At 68.4% G+C, this 16,157-nt stretch overlaps 1 protein-coding gene across 2 annotated transcripts in view; it reads right to left on the reverse strand.

Moving 5' to 3' along the window:
• Window positions 1–718: 718 nt before the first annotated feature.
• The window catches only part of ADGRB1 (adhesion G protein-coupled receptor B1), a gene marked incomplete at its 5' end in the record, with an annotated part of 67,011 nt that continues 51,572 nt past the window's right edge, over window positions 719–16,157 (reverse strand). Inside the window, 8 exons of one of the 2 annotated variants that reach the window (XM_080800729.1) lie at window positions 719–1,500; window positions 2,291–2,395; window positions 2,520–2,555; window positions 3,643–4,325; window positions 6,529–6,568; window positions 8,154–8,249; window positions 10,852–11,023; window positions 15,548–15,633. In XM_080800729.1, the coding sequence (XP_080656855.1) occupies window positions 1,303–1,500; window positions 2,291–2,395; window positions 2,520–2,555; window positions 3,643–4,325; window positions 6,529–6,568; window positions 8,154–8,249; window positions 10,852–11,023; window positions 15,548–15,633 (1,416 nt within the window). In that variant the 3' untranslated portion in view covers window positions 719–1,302. Of the gene's footprint in view, window positions 1,501–2,290; window positions 2,396–2,519; window positions 2,556–3,642; window positions 4,326–6,513; window positions 6,569–8,153; window positions 8,250–10,851; window positions 11,024–15,547; window positions 15,634–16,157 lie in introns of both variants that reach the window. The other variant, XM_080800728.1, reaches the window with a different exon arrangement.

Here is a 16,157-nt window from a genome sequence, read left to right on the forward strand (position 1 = left end):
CTGCAAACGGCCCCCCTGCGGCCCGCGGTGGGAAGCGCAGCCGGGGTGGGAGCCTGGCTCACCCGCCCTCCGGGCCTCTCTGCCCAGCCGGGCTCCCCGCCCGGGCTCAGGCCGCCCCCTGCTGGAAGCACATGCGCGAGGCAGGCATTTCCGCTCGCGGAGCGAGACGGAGCATCTCTAAGTCGAGGCTCAGAAACTGGTCAAGCTGTGGGCCACCGGCCAAGCTGGGAGGTGGCAGAAGGCTGGGCTGGATAGGCAGGGTCGTGGCTCTGGGCATGTCCACATTCGTCCCTCACGCCTGCCCAGGACCAAGAGGCAGGTGCATGGGCCAGGGGTGAGGCAGTGGGTGGAGGAGATCTGGGGCGGCTCAAGGCTGGCTGGAAGGAGGGGGGCCCCGACGCCCAAGGCTCCCTCCTTCCGTCCGCGTCTTCTGCCCCAGTCCCAGACTGTTCCCCTGGCGACGGCATGAGCACAGGGAAGTCCCACACCAACGGCTCCCGTGGGTCTAAAGGTCTCCGGTGGAGAACAAGGGGGCCCAGCATCGGGGGTCCCCATCAGCGTTCCCACAGCGCCCTTGGAGGGCCACATGATCTCAGGCCTGGACGTCGAGGTCCACACAGGAGCAGGCAGGGGGCAGGGGTGGAGAGTCCATGGGGCTGGGCGTGGGCTGCAGAGAGAGGCCACACAGACGGGACGTGGGTTTTTAATTCTTTTTATTGAAGAAAAGAAAAGGAGAGAAAAAATAGATTCCCCACCCCTGCTCTTCCCGGAGTGGGCTTCTAGTCCTGCCCCTGGGGTCGGCGCAGGTAAGAGAGAGGACTGTGCTCTCCACCTGGGTCTGGGGAGGGGCCCCGGGCCCTGGAAAGGTGGGGGGGGGGCTGGCTGCTTCCCGAGGGGTAGGGGTGTCTAAAAAATGGTGCCAGGCCAGCTGGGCCAAGCAGGCTGGTCCTCTGCTGCGGCAGCAAGGCAGGCCTCCTGGGGATGCTGGCCACACTTGGGCCGGCCACTGTCCGCCGCGGCCCGCCTGCCCGCCTGCCGGGGCTGGGCTGGAGAAGGGCAGAGTCTGAGGCACCTTCCAGCCTCCGGAGCCCAGTGCCCGCCCCCTGGGCCGCCGGCGCCTCCTGTCCCGTCTGGCTCTGGTCCCAGCACTGCGGGCCTCCACCTGGCCGCCGTCCGAGCGCCCTGAGGCCAGGACGCGGGTCTGGCCCGCAGCCCGAGAGCACGTCTGAGCCCGTCCCGTGGCAGGAGCAGGCAGAGCAGCATCCCTCCTCGTGGCCCGGTGCGTGGCCGCCGCCCACCTGCTCAGACCTCAGTCTGGAGGTCGATGATGTCCTGGCCCACCAGCGGGATCGTGGCGCCCGACTTCTCCCACTCCACGCTCCGCAGCTCCAGCGGGGACGGTGGCAGTGGCTCCAGCTCCTTCTTCACCCACGCGGGCGTCCCGTGGGCTTTCCGAAGGCTCTCCCAGGGCCGCTTGTTGGGCGTCTGCTGCTTCTCTGGCTGCTGGCCCGTTGGCGGTGGCGGAGGGAGGGGCCGAGACGGAGGCCGCGGAGCAAGATGATGAGGCCGGAGGGAGCGAGGGGGAAAGAAGGCAGAGTCAGGACAGGGGAAGGAGACTGAGAGAGCCGGCCCGGAGCAGAGAGCCTCCCGCCATGCAGTCCGGGGTGGGGGGCGACAGCCTGCTGTGAAAGGCACCTGCCTGGAACCGCTCCCTTGGCCATGGCTTTCCTTAGGAAGCGCCAGAATATTCCCCAGTGGACCGCCTGCCCCTCCCCCTTCAGGCGGGCCCCCAGGAGCCAGTGCACCGCCTGCCCCTCCCCCTCCAGAAGGACCCCCAGGAGCCAGTGCACCGCCTGCCCCTCCCCCTTCAGACGGGCCCCCAGGAGCCAGTGCACCGCCTGCCCCTCCCCCTCCAGAAGGACCCCCAGGAGCCAGTGCACCGCCTGCCCCTCCCCCTTCAGACGGGCCCCCAGGAGCCAGTGCACCGCCTGCCCCTCCCCCTCCAGAAGGACCCCCAGGAGCCAGTGCACTGCCTACCCCTCCAGACAGGCATCCCCAGAAGCCAGTGTACCCTCCCCCCTGCCCAGGAAGGCCCATGGCTTGTCCTGCCCTCCAGAGTCTAGCATGGGCTGGGTCAGGCCAGCATCTGGGAAAGGTCGCAGGAAAGAATGAATGAACAAGAAGGGTGGGAAGAAGAAAGGCAGGAGACAGCCTTAACCTAAAGGCTCTCCCACAGCACCCCCCATCCTGTGCTGCCCCCCCAGCGCCCCAGGGCCCTGCCCCCCCAGACCTTGCTGTCCGGGCCCAGGGCCTCCTTGTCCTTCTCGGCGTGCTGCAGCTTTCGGTTCAGGTCCTGGAACAGGTCCTGGTGCCGTTTCCGCGTGTGCATGATTTTCTGCAGGGTGGGAGGGGGCGAAGCCTGAGCCCGGAAGAGGGGTCCTGCCCCGCCCCTCCCTGCCTGCTGGAAGGGTTCAGAGCCCCTGGCCTGGCCTTGTGGGGGAGGGGACGCCAGGACCCACCTCAAAATCCAGTTCCGCGTACCGTGATTTCCGCCGCTGTGGGGAGAAGGGGTTCGTGTGCGTTTGCAAGCAGTTCCCTAAAACCTCCCAGGCCACAGGTCCCGGCCTCTCCTTGCCTGAAGATGGGGGAGACCAGGCACCCCCTCGCCCCAGGCCTGCTCTTGGGGTCTTGCCCGAGCCCTGGGGTCACGCCTCTGTCAGCCCTGAAGCTGCTCTCCTCAGGCCCTTTGCGGGCCCCTGCTGCCTTAGACAGTGGGGGCCCGGCCAGGAAGACGCTGGACAGGAGGCAAAGCCCCAGAGGGCGGTGACCGTCACGAGGAGGCTCTCGGCCCTATGACAACCCAGGGCTCTGGTATTCCAGGGCCCTAGTGAGGGTCAGCCTACAAAACCTCGTCACCACTTTCTGTCCCAGCTCAGAGGAGCTAGACTGTCCTCTAGGCCACCTCTGGCCTCCAGGCTAGGGCCGGCACTGGGCGAGGGTCTCTGGCTCAGCCTGCCCACGACATGCGCCCAGGGACAAGGAGCACGGGACACAGGCCAGCGGCCCAGCTGAGAGGCCCCAGAGGCCGTGAACCAGGAGGTGGGAGCATGGCCTAGGGAGAGTGGGGCTCCCTGAGGGCGCTGGGCGGTGCTCCCCGCTCCTGGCTCCGGCCCCATGTTGCACGGGCTCAGGGGGGCTCGGGGTCAAGTCTAGGCTTCAGGTTGTTCTGCAGAAGGACTCGCTGCTCTGACCGCAGGCGCGGGACGGGCTAGACTTGAGCGGACTCACGCCCAGCTCTGTGGCCTCTGCAGTGAGGGAGGCCCCTGTTTCGGCAGAGGCCGGGAGCTCCCCGTCACGAGGGCCCAGCAGGACGAGGGGCAGAAAGAGGACAGAAAGAGGACGGTGGGCGGGCGGAGGGGGTCCTAGGGGATGCTCCGTCCGCAGCCAGCTTGTCCCCCTTCTTGTCAAGGGACACCTGCCAGCAGCAGGGAGCTGGACGCTGGTCCCCAGCATTCCCAGGCCCGGACTTCCTAGCACTGGCCGTGGGCCCCACCGGCCGGGCCGTGTGTACCCAAACCAGCGGTGCCCACAGCAGGCCCTTCCCCACCCCCCGGGGTCCCCGGGTCCCCGGGCCGCCCTCACCTCCAGGGAGCTCACGGACAAGGTGGAGACGTTCTCGTTCCTGGTCCCGGCCCCCGAGCTGGGCCCCGGGTGGGCCGCGGGCTCCCCGGGCTCCCCCAGGCTGGGGGGCGCGGGCTCCAGGGTGGGGGGTGGGGGCGGGGGGGGCGGCGGCGGGGGGGGCTGGGCGGGGGGGGCCTCCGGGGGCCCGGCACCGGGAGGCTGGCGGGTGGGTGGGCTGCGGGCCGGAAGGCCGGCGTCGGGGGCCATGTTGAGGTGGATGAGGCGGGTCTGGGGCATCTGATCCAGGTGGATGCTGTGCTTGGCCTCCTCCTGGGGCTTGGGCCGCAGCGTGGCCGTGGCCGTGGGCAGGATGACGTAGCTGGTGTCCAGGGCCTTCTCCTGGGCCCGGCTCAGCTCCGAGTCCAGCTTCTTGAAGATATCCCCGTCGCCGGCAAAGGAGGACTTGGGCGCCCTGTCCTTCTTGAGGGTCAGGGAGTGGTTGGGGAAGTCGGGCAGGGGGCCGCCCGGGCAGCGGGGCGAGCCGTGCAGGTGCAGCTTGGACACGTTGGCGGGCAGGCTGTTGAAGTTGGTGGGGGGCACCTTGGCGTGGGCTAACTTCAGCTTCTCCTCCTCGGGCAGCGACGGCCGCTTGAGCGTGCCGGTGATCGTGGCCGTCCGGCAGGCCGCGATGTCCTTGTTCAGCACTGTGGGGAGAGGTGGGGGCGGGGGTCAGGGCAGCCTCAGGGGTGCCCCGGCCGGGCCCCAATCGGGCGCATGCCCTCTGACGGCTCTGGAGCTGCGGGTCCTGGCGCCCGCACCCCGCAGGCCACCCCGGCCCTGGTCAGTGGGGGCCTGCCGCGTGCTGTGCCACGGCAGCCCGGCTTCCTCTGCCGTTTCTAACGAGGCTGGAAGATGTGGTGCTTCTGCCTGCCCCCACAGACAGGACAAGTGGCCGCCACCCACACACTGCTCTCCTGGCAGCCGGGAGCCCCCGAGGACCCCGCAGCCAGCCCATGTGTCTTGGAAGTGCAGGGACACAGCGCCTCATGGAGGGGGAGGCGCTCCCGGGGTGCTGTGCCCCAGACGCCTAGCTGCCCCATTTCTGCTCGGCTGTAGGGGAGGGGGCCGCATGGCCTCCGAGCCGGGCTCCCGCGGGCCCACCACCTACCTCAACCCTACCAATCACTTCAGCCTCCCGGGCCAGCAGAGAGCACAGAGCTGCTGCGCCCAGCTCTGCACCGGTGCCCCCCTCAGGGCCCGCCCCCGAAAGCCTGCTGTGACCGCAGGGCCCTCTCTTTGCTGGCTGGGTGGCCACACCCCTGCCCAGCCCCCGCACACCAGCGGCGCTGCCTCTCGCCTGCCACCCCGTGGGCACACAGCCTCCCAGCGGTGGCCGGTCCCTCGCCACCCCTGGTCCTCTCCCTCTGCTCCGCCAGCTCCCAGCCCCGGCTTGTGTCCGGCCTCCAGACGCTGACATCCTCTGGGCGGCCTAGCGGGGGACCTGCCATCTTCCCCTCCAAGCCTGCGCCCCTGCAGCGTCCCTCCTACTGGGGTCTCTCGGTCCTCCTGAGCGCACACTGAGCCCCATGGACCCAGGACGCACCTCTCCACTCAAATCCAGGTGCAGGCTTATGGCGCTCTCAGCCCTACTTCCAGACTCCTCTAGATCCCCAGCCCCCCGCTGGTGTGCCCCCCAGCCCCAGCCACTAGCTGCTTGAGAGGCCACAGGCCCCGCTGGGCCAGCTGACTGATGAGGGAGAAATTAGAGGCTCAGAGAGGTCGGGACCACCTGAACAGGGCTGGACCCCAGCCTCGGAAGGCCCTCGAGTCCCGGAGTCACCTCTCAGGACAGCTGCCGAAACTACATAAGACCAAGACAGGAGATGGAAGACCATTCTGTCCAGTTCCTCACTCAACCCAACCAAAGGCCACCTCCTCCAGGAAGCCCTCCTGGGTCCACCTGGCAGTAGCTGACACTCCCAGCCTAGGGCCGCCCCAGCCCCTGCCCCCACGGCTGTCTCTAGATTCTCTCTGACGGATGCAAGGCAGTTGTGGCCGGCTGGGTCTCCACAGTTCTGGAAGATACTGCCTGTCCCTGCCCCAGACGCCTGTCCCTGCCCCAGACGCCTGGCTCCCAGGACAAGGACCCTTGAGGGGCTCCCTCTCATTGGGCAATTAGAGTCCCTTTTTCCATTTGCTTCCAGAAAACTCAGCGCCAGCCTAGGGTCCAGTGGTAGGTCCTTCTCTGTGCTCTCCCCCCGCTCCCGCTGCCGTCCCCCGACCCCGTTCTGAAAGCATGCCCAAGCCTCCTCCGTGGGGTTAGTGGGGATGGAGACACGAAGACGACACAGAGTGTGGGCCCCGAGGGAGGGCAGGCAGGGGTGGGCGGCGAGGTGGGTGACAGGGCGGAGGCGGGCAGCTCCCGTCTCACACAGCTTGCCCAGTCTCACGGCCCCTCGGAAGAGCGTGGAAAGCAAAGAACAGGAGTGTGCGTGTGGCTGCTGAGGCAAGGGGCACGGCGGGGAGAGGACAGGGCCAGGCCCCGCACAGGCGGTCCACAGCCTGCCCCCGGGGCTAAGAGCTCTGCCTTGCACAGCACAGGCCTCACCCCTGCTGAGCCAGAGCTCCAGGACCGGTTTCCACAGACGGGGCCTGAGGCCACAGGGCAGCGGGTGGGGAGGCAGGAGGCGGCGGGTGCCCAGGCTGAGGCGGGTGCTGTGCAGACCAGGCCTGCCGGGCAGCGTCCCCGCCAGCTGAGCGGAGCTGATCCCGCCTCCCTGCATGGCTGGGGCGGGCCGTGGTGGGATGAGGACAGACAAATGAACAGACAGACACACAGAGAAAAGAAGAAGAAGCAAGTGGACCCAGGCGAGGGCCACCTGTCGCTCTCACCTGGCAGGCGCTCACCTGATCTACAGGCCAGATCCACGTCCTTCTCGAAGTCAGTCTGCAAGACAGAGGCGGGGTGGGGTGAGAGCCCGCGAGCGAGCAGCCGGGCTGCTGCCCACACCACGCCGCCTGCGGGCTGGCGGGAAACGGTGGAGCGGAGCTATACCTCGGAGGCGTGTGTGTGTGCACGTGTGTGTGTGCGTGTGAGTGTGTGTGTGTGTGTGAGTGTGTGTGCGTGTGCGCGCGTGCGTGGGAGCTCCCTCCTGGGCATCTGCGGCTTAGCTGGGCAGTGGGGGGCCGGTCCCATGGCAGCTCACTCACACTCTCACGCCTCTGCCTCAGTCTCCCCCAGTCCCTGGCTCCCTGGGACTCCAGCCCAAGACCTCCTCGCTCTGTCCCTCACATCCCCCGATGGGGTGGGGGGCGCAAAGGGTCTCACGCTGGGGCCCCTGCGGCCCAGCCCGCCGCCTGCTGGTGTGCAGCTGTGGGGCCTGCCCCGTGTCACCTGTAGTCCTCAGCACAGGCCCTGGGGACGAGGAAACGGAGGCCGGCTGGCCAGAGAGGCAGAACGGGCTTCAGACACGGCCGTCGGTGCCGGGGTGACACCGGCCATTCCTTGAGCCGGAGGCCCTGCTAGAGCGTGTGCCCTGTCCCAGCCTAGGAGCCCCGCCAGTGGGAGTGGGCAACCAGTCCTCGGCCTCAGAGCGCCTGGTGGGCGGGGCACCCCGGCCTGGGCACCACGGGCCGGGGCGTGGCCTTCTCGGGGTGCTGCGGGGCTGGGCCCTCGTCTCAGACCTGGAGGTTCCCTCTGCGCAAACGCAGAGGTGGGCTTCTGGGAAGACTTCGAAGTCTGAGGTCAGAGGTCAGGCCGGGAGCAGTGCCCGGGAGTCTGGGACCCCTGCCCTCACCCCTGAGGATCCAAGTAGCCTCCGCAGGTCCACCGGCTGGCCTCGGCTGAGGCCCTGCCTGGGACGCTCACAGCCCCCGTGAGGGGGCTGGGCACCCCAAGGCCTGAGTAAGCAGCTCCTGCCCGCCAGGCCCCCAGCGACAGCGCGGAGAATCCAGCCCGGCCACCACCAGGACCTGAATGGGAGGCCTGCCGGCAGGAGCAGGGCGGGGGGTCAGGGAGGACTTCCTGGAGGTGGCATCTGAGCGGACACCTGCGAGGCGGGCAGCGGGGTGGGAGGGCTGCACCGTGCCTCAGGCTGAATGGCAGGTGCGATGCTGGAGGGCCCAAGGGGACCTGGCTGGGAACGAGGCCACAGTGTGGGGCAGGGTGCGTGCACAGCCCAGGCTGGTCCCCTGGATGGAGATGGAGGGAGCCCAGCCCCATCCTGGCCAGGCTGGAGGGCAATGAGGGGGCGTGGGAGGCGTGGGGGGCGCAGCCGCTGAGGCAACGGCCCCCGGAGGCTGGCATCCAGGCAAGCACGCTGTGGTAGTGGGGGTGGGGGTGGGCCGATGCCAGGCCCCCCACACCCTTACCGTCTGGGTCCTGCCCGCCCCAGACCCCGGGCCGGGGATGTCACCTTGGTGAGCCTCAGTGTGCCCAGCCTCACACTGGGCTTGGAGCTCTTCCCAAGGGCCGCCGGAGCCCAGAGCAGCGCAGGGAGGCAGCGCTGGGGCACGCACGCTCGGAGCCCTACCATGAGCTGGGCGTGGCCGTTCTGGAAGGAGCCCCCCGAGTCCCCGTTGCCCTCCTCCTGCCGGTCCACCACGCGGCACTTCACGGCGTCCTGGACCTGGGGGGAGAGAGCAGAGTGATCCACAGCAGTCCCCGACTACGGCCTCTCGGGTCAGCGGTAAGGCCAGGGGGAGCGGCACGGGCTGTGTCTCGAGGGGAGCCTGTGTGCAGGGCCCTGCCTCCCTTCCCTCTTGCAGAGTCTCTCTGTGCCCTTCACGGGCACCTTGACCCCGCCGTAAACGTGCCACGGCCCTCCCGGCTGGAGTCTGTCCAACGGACCTGCCGTCAGGCTGCGGAGGGCACCGGGGTCCACGCCGTCCAGGCAAGCCCGGGGCCCCGCCTCACCCCCTGGAGACACCCGAGCGTCCACAAGGGCCCTTGGGGGGCACAGCACGTCTGAGGGGCATGCTCCATCGAGGGAGGTCTCACGCATTATGGCCGCGGGCTCTTCAGAAAGGGGCCACCCAAGCAGCCAGCACAGAGCTTGTCCATAGAGGATGGGCAGGGCTGGTCAGCGCGAGCAAGGAGGGAAGGCTGGCCCCTTCTCGGCCGCCGAGTGCTCCGGGTGCTGGGCAGAGCGGCGAGCAGTGCCCGCCCTCAAGAAGCTGCCTCTTCATGGCCATGGGGTGCAAAGGGAAAAAGGGGAGGCACAGGGGCGGCAAAAACATGGAGGGGTTCCTGGAGGAGGCATCCGGAGTGAGCGGGGAGCTCTGGGAGGAGGGTACGCTGGGGGTCCAGGGCTCCCAGACCTAGACCCAGCGCAGACCTGGGGACCTGTCCCCACTCCCTGCAGCCGCACAGCTGATGAGAGGCGGTGCTGGGGTCTCGCTGGCCCCGGGGCCGCAGACACCCGCCAAGCCACTGGGCCTCCTGTCAGATGTGCTTTCCCCCCGTCCTTGCACTCCCTGACCGCCTAGCAAACAACTCGAGCACCTACCTACTGTGTGCCCAGTGGAGGCAGGCCACCGCCCAGGAGACGGCGAAGGGAAAGCACTTTCTCCACTGGCACGAAAAGCAGGTGGTCTCCCCAAGTGCCTCATGGCCGCCTCCTCCAGGAAGGCTACCTGGCCAGCCCCACCCCCTCCGTTCCCCCCCGAAGATTCAGATGACCTTCTTACTCACCCACCTCCCACGCCCACTGCGCTGGCTGAAGCTGCCTGGCGTCGCCCCCGCCTGCCCCCTCTCAGCCTGTCTTCCTTAGCACGGCCTCCTGCAGTCCCGCCTAGAGGCCGGAGGATGGAGGCTCTCCCGACTCCTCCCTGCCCTCAGGGTCCCTAGCCCAGACCCCACGTGTGAGACCCGGGAGATGAGAGAGGCTGATGCGGAAGTCCAGCCCTCCCGGCAAATCATGCGTCTCTCCCCCGCGTGGACCCCCGCGCCGGGCAGTCCCCCTTCTGCTCCTGGGTTTTAAATGTCTATAAGGTCCCTCCTGTTCTTGGATGTTCCTTCTTGGTAACCCGCCGTCCTCGTCTCCAGAAGCTGGGCAGCCGAGGGCAGCTGAGGGCCACAAGCGGGGCCTTCGCGCCTGGGGAGACGGTGACGTCTGGCCCCACCCCACCGAAGCCACAGCGAGAAGCGCAACCATGAGCAAACACGGCCGGGGCCAGGCACGCGTGGGGCCGGGGCTGGGGAGCTGCAGCCTCTCCCTGTCTCTGAGGCTCGAGCCATGTTGGGGGCCCGTGGCTGCAAGGATCTGACTTTCTGGGCACAGGCTCTCCGGATCTCAGAGGGGATGCTGACGGCCACCCCAGCGTTTACATGCGGGAGCTTGTCAATGGGGCCGTCCCAACACCACAAACGTGGGCTGCTTGTCCTCCTGTCACCTCTCCCCCTGCCCGGGGGCCTCAGGGGACAGGGTGCCCCCAGACCAGGGCCCCACCTGGGACAGTGGGGCTATGCGTGGGGGATGCCGGGTGGGGGCAGGGCTGCCCCCGAGGTGGACCGCCAGCCGTCCGCAGCATCCTTCCCTGGACGTCCCGGGGGCCCGGGAGCCCGGGAGCCCCTTCTAAAGTGCTCTGGCTTGGGGGTGCGCCACAGCAGCTGCCCGGCCTCCCCCACTGCCGGCTGTGGACCCGGCTTCCTCGGGTGGACTAGGCTCACGGCCCCTTGTCCTTCTCTCCCCAAAACCCAGGGGTCACTGCAAACCCCTTCTGTTCTCCTCATCTTTTCGAATCTAAGTGCTCTCCAATCACTTTGCTATCTTTCTAGGAGGTTCCAAAAGGAAAGGGAGGTAATTCCGCAGGTCTGCCCCCCACCCACTCCTGCCCCTTCAGCCTCACGACGGCCTCTCTCCCATCCATGCCAAGAGCACGTTTCTCCACATTTCAACCCTCCTGAGAGGGGAGCGGGTCCCGGATCTTAGCTGCTGTCACCGGCAGCCGGCCGTGGGGACAGGTGGGTGATGGCCCTCCCTTGCTCCCATTCAGGACAGGGGGCTCAGCTCTGCCGAAAGCTGCTCATGTCTCCGGGGCTCCGGGTCCCAAAGACCCAGGAGGACAGAGCCCCCCTCGCTGCCCAAGCCCTCCAGGGGCGCAGGGGCATCTTCAGGAAGAAGGACGGACACTAAGAGCCACCGTCCGCAGCAGCCGGGGACCGTGTGCCGGCGCAGCCTCAGGGCCCGCAATCAGGCGTGGCCCGCAGCAGCCCCGGGGGGCGCCCACCTCTCTGCGCAAGATGCAGTGGACCATCACTATGACGAAGCCCTCCAGCGAGTCGAAGACGGCAAACAGGATCTGGAAGAGGGCGGAGCGGCGGTCGGTGACAGCGAGCACGGCCGACATCCAGGTCAGCGCCAGCAGCGGCAGCACCACGCAGGAGCTCCACAGCGAGGCCCTGGGGACAGCGCAGCGGGCGGCCGCGTCAGGGCTGGCCCTGGCCGCCCTCTCCGCCCCCCCACCCCTGCTGGACTTCACCTCCTCTCCCCCCCTCCCCTGCGGTCCTGGCGGTCCCTCCTAGGGAGCAGAGTCCTGCCCCAACCAACCCAGCAGCTGGAGCCTCTGAGCGCGGTCCCCGGAGGCTGGGCAGCGGGGAGGGAGGGACCTCTCTGGGACACCCAGGTTCCTAACTGTCCGGGAGGCCACAGGAGGGATGCCCACTGGAGGCCGGAGCTGGGGGGCCAGAGCCCCTCCTGCTTCCAGCCCCCCGGGCTCTCTGCGCCACCCCCGCCGCCAGGGGATCAGGGCCCCAACCCTAAGACGGCTGTGGAGGAGGTGTTCGGCCAGGCCTCTGAGCTCTGAACAGAGACGGGGAGAGAAACACAGAGGACCAGAGAGCTGCTCCAGGAGGACAGAGGGGACAGACAGACAGACATGGCCAGACGGAGAGGGGAGGGGGAGGCAGAGACACAAACAGAGACCCACGGGCGCTTCAGCTCTTGGCGGGCCCTGCTCTGCTGGTCCCCAGGGGAGAGGGGCCTCAGGAGTGCCCGAGGCAGGCACTGCCCTCTGCCGCCGGGTGCCTCCCTTCGCCACCGTGGGCTACGCCGTGGCGGCTCTGAGCCTGCCTCTGCCGGACGGCGCTGTCGCTGTGCCGAGTCCTTGAGGCGCGTGCTGAGGGCAGACGGCTCTGCCGGGACGGCTGGCGTGAGGCAGGTGTCCGGGAAATGTGCCTGACCCCACCCTCATCACCATGACGACCTCCAGCGTTTGGCCCCCTAGGCAGGAGACGGCTCGCAGGGGCTCCAAGGAGCCGCCGGGGCCCCTGTCATCACCGGGGTGGGGGCTGAGGTCAGGACCACCGACTCTCCTCCTTACAGGACAGAAGCAGGAGCAGGTGCGGCAGGAGAAGCAGGGAGTGGGCAGGGGGACGGGTACAGGAACGTCAGGCAGAGCCAGGGCCACAGGGGCCACAGGAAGGAGCCAGGTGCGGCGGGGGGGGGGGGGGGGACACAGGCCCGATGGGAGAGAGGCTAGAAGGACCTCGAGTCCAGCTTGGAGAAGGACCCCCGAACCAGCAGGACCTTAGTCAGGGGCGGGGGCAGGGGCTCTCCCCAGAACTGTGCCCTCGGCTTCTGCACCCTGTCTGTCCGGCCTGGGCAGGGGCACAGAGGACAGGCCCGCCTCCTCCCCCTCCGTCCCCCTCCCCTCCCGCTCCCTCCCCGCCTCCCCGTGCCAGGACCCAGGTCCCCATCCCGGCCCCAGCCCCATTTCTGCTCCAGCACAGCTCCCCAGCCGGGTTCCCCTGGGGCTCAAGTCAGAGCCAGGAGTTGCCTTGAAGCCCTCACAGGAGACTTCACAGACCCGCCGCACCCCGTCTCCTAGGGTGGAGGCCCGGCCAGTAACAGCAACGGGCCCTGCTGGAGACCCCGAGGAAGCGGCCCTCCACGGCGACGCACACCCGCACCACCCTCCCCGACCCCGAGTCTCTGTGGCTCCCCATGGCGGGTGGGGCTCCCTCGTCTCTGTCCTCCCTTCCGAAGCAGAACTTCTCTGGCCACACTCGGAGCAGGAGGGCAGGGCGAGGCTTCTCCCAGGGACGTCTCATCCTGCTGGGAGTCACGCTCCTTGGGGCCTGGGGCCTGGGGCGGGACACCCACGGCCTGAGGCCCGTAGCGAATGGCTGGGGCCAGGGGACCCGGGAATTACTTCGTTCCTGCAGCCCAGCCTCTGTGGGGTTCTGCCAGGGCAAAGGGCCGCGCGGAAGAGCGGGTGCAGGCCCGGCGTGGGGGGGACGGTGGGGGGGCAGGGGAGCTGGCAGGGAGGCCACGGGCAGTGGGACCACCTGGCCCTTTGGAAAGTCCAACGCCCCTACGATAGGGTGAGAGAGAGGCGGGAGCGGTGGGGGGCAGGTGGGGCAGAGCCTCTCAGGGAATGTCCCCCAGGGCTCTCATGACAGGTCTGTCACAGGGCAGAGCAAACAGTACGTATCCCCCAGGCCTTGTCCCCGCCGGCCCTCCCCACACAGCTTTCTGCCTCAACGGACCCGACCTGTCCCGACCCTGCAGCCGCCATGGGCAGCAGTGTCCACACACCCACACGCTCACGCATGTACACATGCTCACACACGCACAATACCCACCCACACACGTGCACACAAGCACCAACACCCACACGCTCACACATGTACACGCGCTCACACAACACCCACACACGCTCACAGTACATGTGCTCATGCACATCCACATGCTTGCACACGTACACGCACACACTCATAGGCTAATGCACGCACACACTCACATGCTTACACACTCACGCACACCCCCACATGCTCACACACGTGTGCACACCCACCACATGCTCATGCACACATAGACATCCACATGCTCGCACATGCACACTCACGCACACACCCCACATGCTCACGCATGTGCACACACAGATGCTCACGCACGCACACACACACAGCGCACCCCAGCCCCCAGCATGGCCACGCGTCAATGACCTGCCAGCCGAGCGCGTTCTCAAGCTGACCCTCACCCATCCCGTCCCGGCGGCGCCAGCTGTCCAGCCCTCCTTGTCCCAAGGCCCCGGGGGATGGGGGAGAGGAGCCTGGCGAAGGGCCGGCTAGGGGATGACCCCCAGAGTGGACGGCAGAAGTGACAGAGAGGACAGAAAAAGCTTAAAACAAACTGTGTGACTCAGAGCAGCGTGGAGACGGGGGCACGCAGGGAAGGAGAGGGTCTGATGTGGCACGGCCGGCGGCCTGGGAAGTGGCGTGGGCCGCAGGGAGGGCTCCACACTCGGCCCATTGGAGGGCGCGCCCGAGGGGCTGGGGCAGCTGACCGGCAGTGGAATGCAAAGCCGAGACAAGAGCTGACCGCGTTCTCAGCTCTCACGGAGACGGGGCGGAGCGCTCACCGACCGCCGCGGTCGGCCTGCGTCCCCCGGGCCGGTCCTGGGGGGTCGGGGGGGCTCTGGGGGAAGCACGGGAGCCTCGGGGAGGGGGGGCTGTCAGGGTCCGGCCCCCATGCATGCCTGCGCGGAGGAGAGAGGAGCCAATCTGTCATGTTTGCACAAAGAAGCAGAACTCCTGGGGGGAGGCCACGGCCCCCAAGTCTACACTGACCACACACCGCGCAAGCCAGGGGGCGAGGGCTCCGCCAGCCAGCGTGCTGGGCTTCGGGGAGCTAGCTGCCAGCGTCCTCCCACAGGCCCCATGGGTGTGCGTGTGTGTGTGCGAGCAGGCCGCAGCAGCACGCAGGGAGCATCTGGTCTGTGGGGGACCCGCCAGGGTGCCACGGGTACACCCAGGGGCCAGGGCACCCACTGCTCACCGGGGCGAGGGCTGGGGAGCTGGCCAGCCACACGGACACACTGGGCTCCCACGCCCGCTGTATCGCCCGCCGCTCACCCCACCTGACCCCGGGCCCCTCGGCCACACAGACAGGGACGGAACAGGAGAGTCGGCTCAGGGGTTCTCGTAGGAAACAAAGCAAACAGCGCCTGTGGGGAATGGGTGTCACGTGTGAGCTGCCCCAGCTCTCTGGCTGTGTGCCCCGGGCCCCCCCGAAACACCTGTGGGCGGGCGGGGTAGGCCGCCTCCGTGCCCACTGCCCGGGGAGAGGGGCACCCAGGCCCATGGACGGCGAGGCCAGCCTCCGGATCCCACACGTCCTCCCAAGCCACACAGCAGGCTTCCGACCCCGACCAGAAGCCATCAGGGAGCCCAGAGGATGGTGTCCTGAAGCCAGGGTACTCCGGGAGTGCGGGAGGAGGAGGAAGGAGACAGAGACAGACATGGAGGACGGGCACAGAGGGAACAGGGGCGGAACCGCCACGCAGACACCAGCCAGGGCAGAGGGACGAACAGAGCAGTAGGCAGAGGCAAGGCGAGGAGGGCTCAGAGGGCAGGGGCAGGATGGAGAGGGTCTGTCTCAGCCCGTCCTCGGCCTCCCTCCACGACCCCGGCGCTGCCATGCCCTGGGGGGCTGGAGGAGCGGTGCTGTCCCAGACACACTTGGCCTTCACTGCTGGACATTGCCCGCCGCTTGGGGCCATGTGTCCTCCGGCCGCGCACTGCTCCCTCTGCGCCCAGCCCCTCCATGCAGGAGGGACACCCTATTTGACCCCTGCACTCTCCTCCTGTCGCTGAAGGCACCACACAGACAGGCAGGTCACATCCTTGCTGGGGGTTACCCGACCCCACAGTAGGGAAGGGGGAGGCCGGGGCTCCCTCCCCCCACCCTAGCGGACCCTGCAGGGTCAGGTTCCCTGGAAATGACCGGCTTCCCAGTTTCTGAGGATGGGCCACTGCCCAGACGGAGAAACTGAGGCACAGGGCAAGGCCGGGGCTGGCTGTGAGCCTACGCAGACCTCTGTACCCCCGTTTCCCTGCCTGCTCTGGGGGCTGGCGGGGAGAGTGCGCCCTGGGTCTTCTGGACTCGAGGCAGGTGAGGCGCCCCAGCGGGCCCTGCCCTACCCTGCCCGCTCCTTCAGCTTCTTGTCCGTGATGCCGTCCTTGGACACGAGCTTGTTGAACACCAGGATCCCGATGACCATGTTCACCTGCCAGGGAGAGCGCGGTGGGTGGGGGCGGGGAACTGCCCTCCGGGCTCCCGCCCGCAGCCCGGGCCCTGTGGATGCCGCTCCCCAGGCCGGGAGACGGGACCACTGGCACAGGCTCGCCAGCACCCCCGACTCTCTCCGGGCCTGGCCCCCCGCCCCCCGCCCGAGCCCAGGCTGTTAGGTAGGGTGCTCCTGCCACAAGACCCCCCCCAGGGTGAGACGCGCCGGCTCCTGCCCCCCACATGACCCTCCCGCACGACGCATCCATGAGGATCTGGCAGGCCCGCCCGGCGGGGGTGGACAGGAAAAGGGGCCGGCACGCCCCGGGGTGAGGATGCAGAGTGTCATGGGGGGGGCTCTCCCGACAGGCTGGGTCCCCGGGCTGCTCTGCACTAAACAGCCCCGAGGCCGAGCCGCCATCCCCACGGCGGGCGGCAGCAGCTTCCGGAGCCGGGGCTCCAGCTGTCCGGAGGTCGGAGGTCAGGCTGACCTCCACGCGCCCCCCGCGGTGCTGGCCCATTCCC

Source organism: Martes martes, assembly GCF_963455335.1.
Source record: "Martes martes genome assembly, chromosome: 4".
NCBI lineage: Eukaryota > Metazoa > Chordata > Mammalia > Carnivora > Mustelidae > Martes > Martes martes.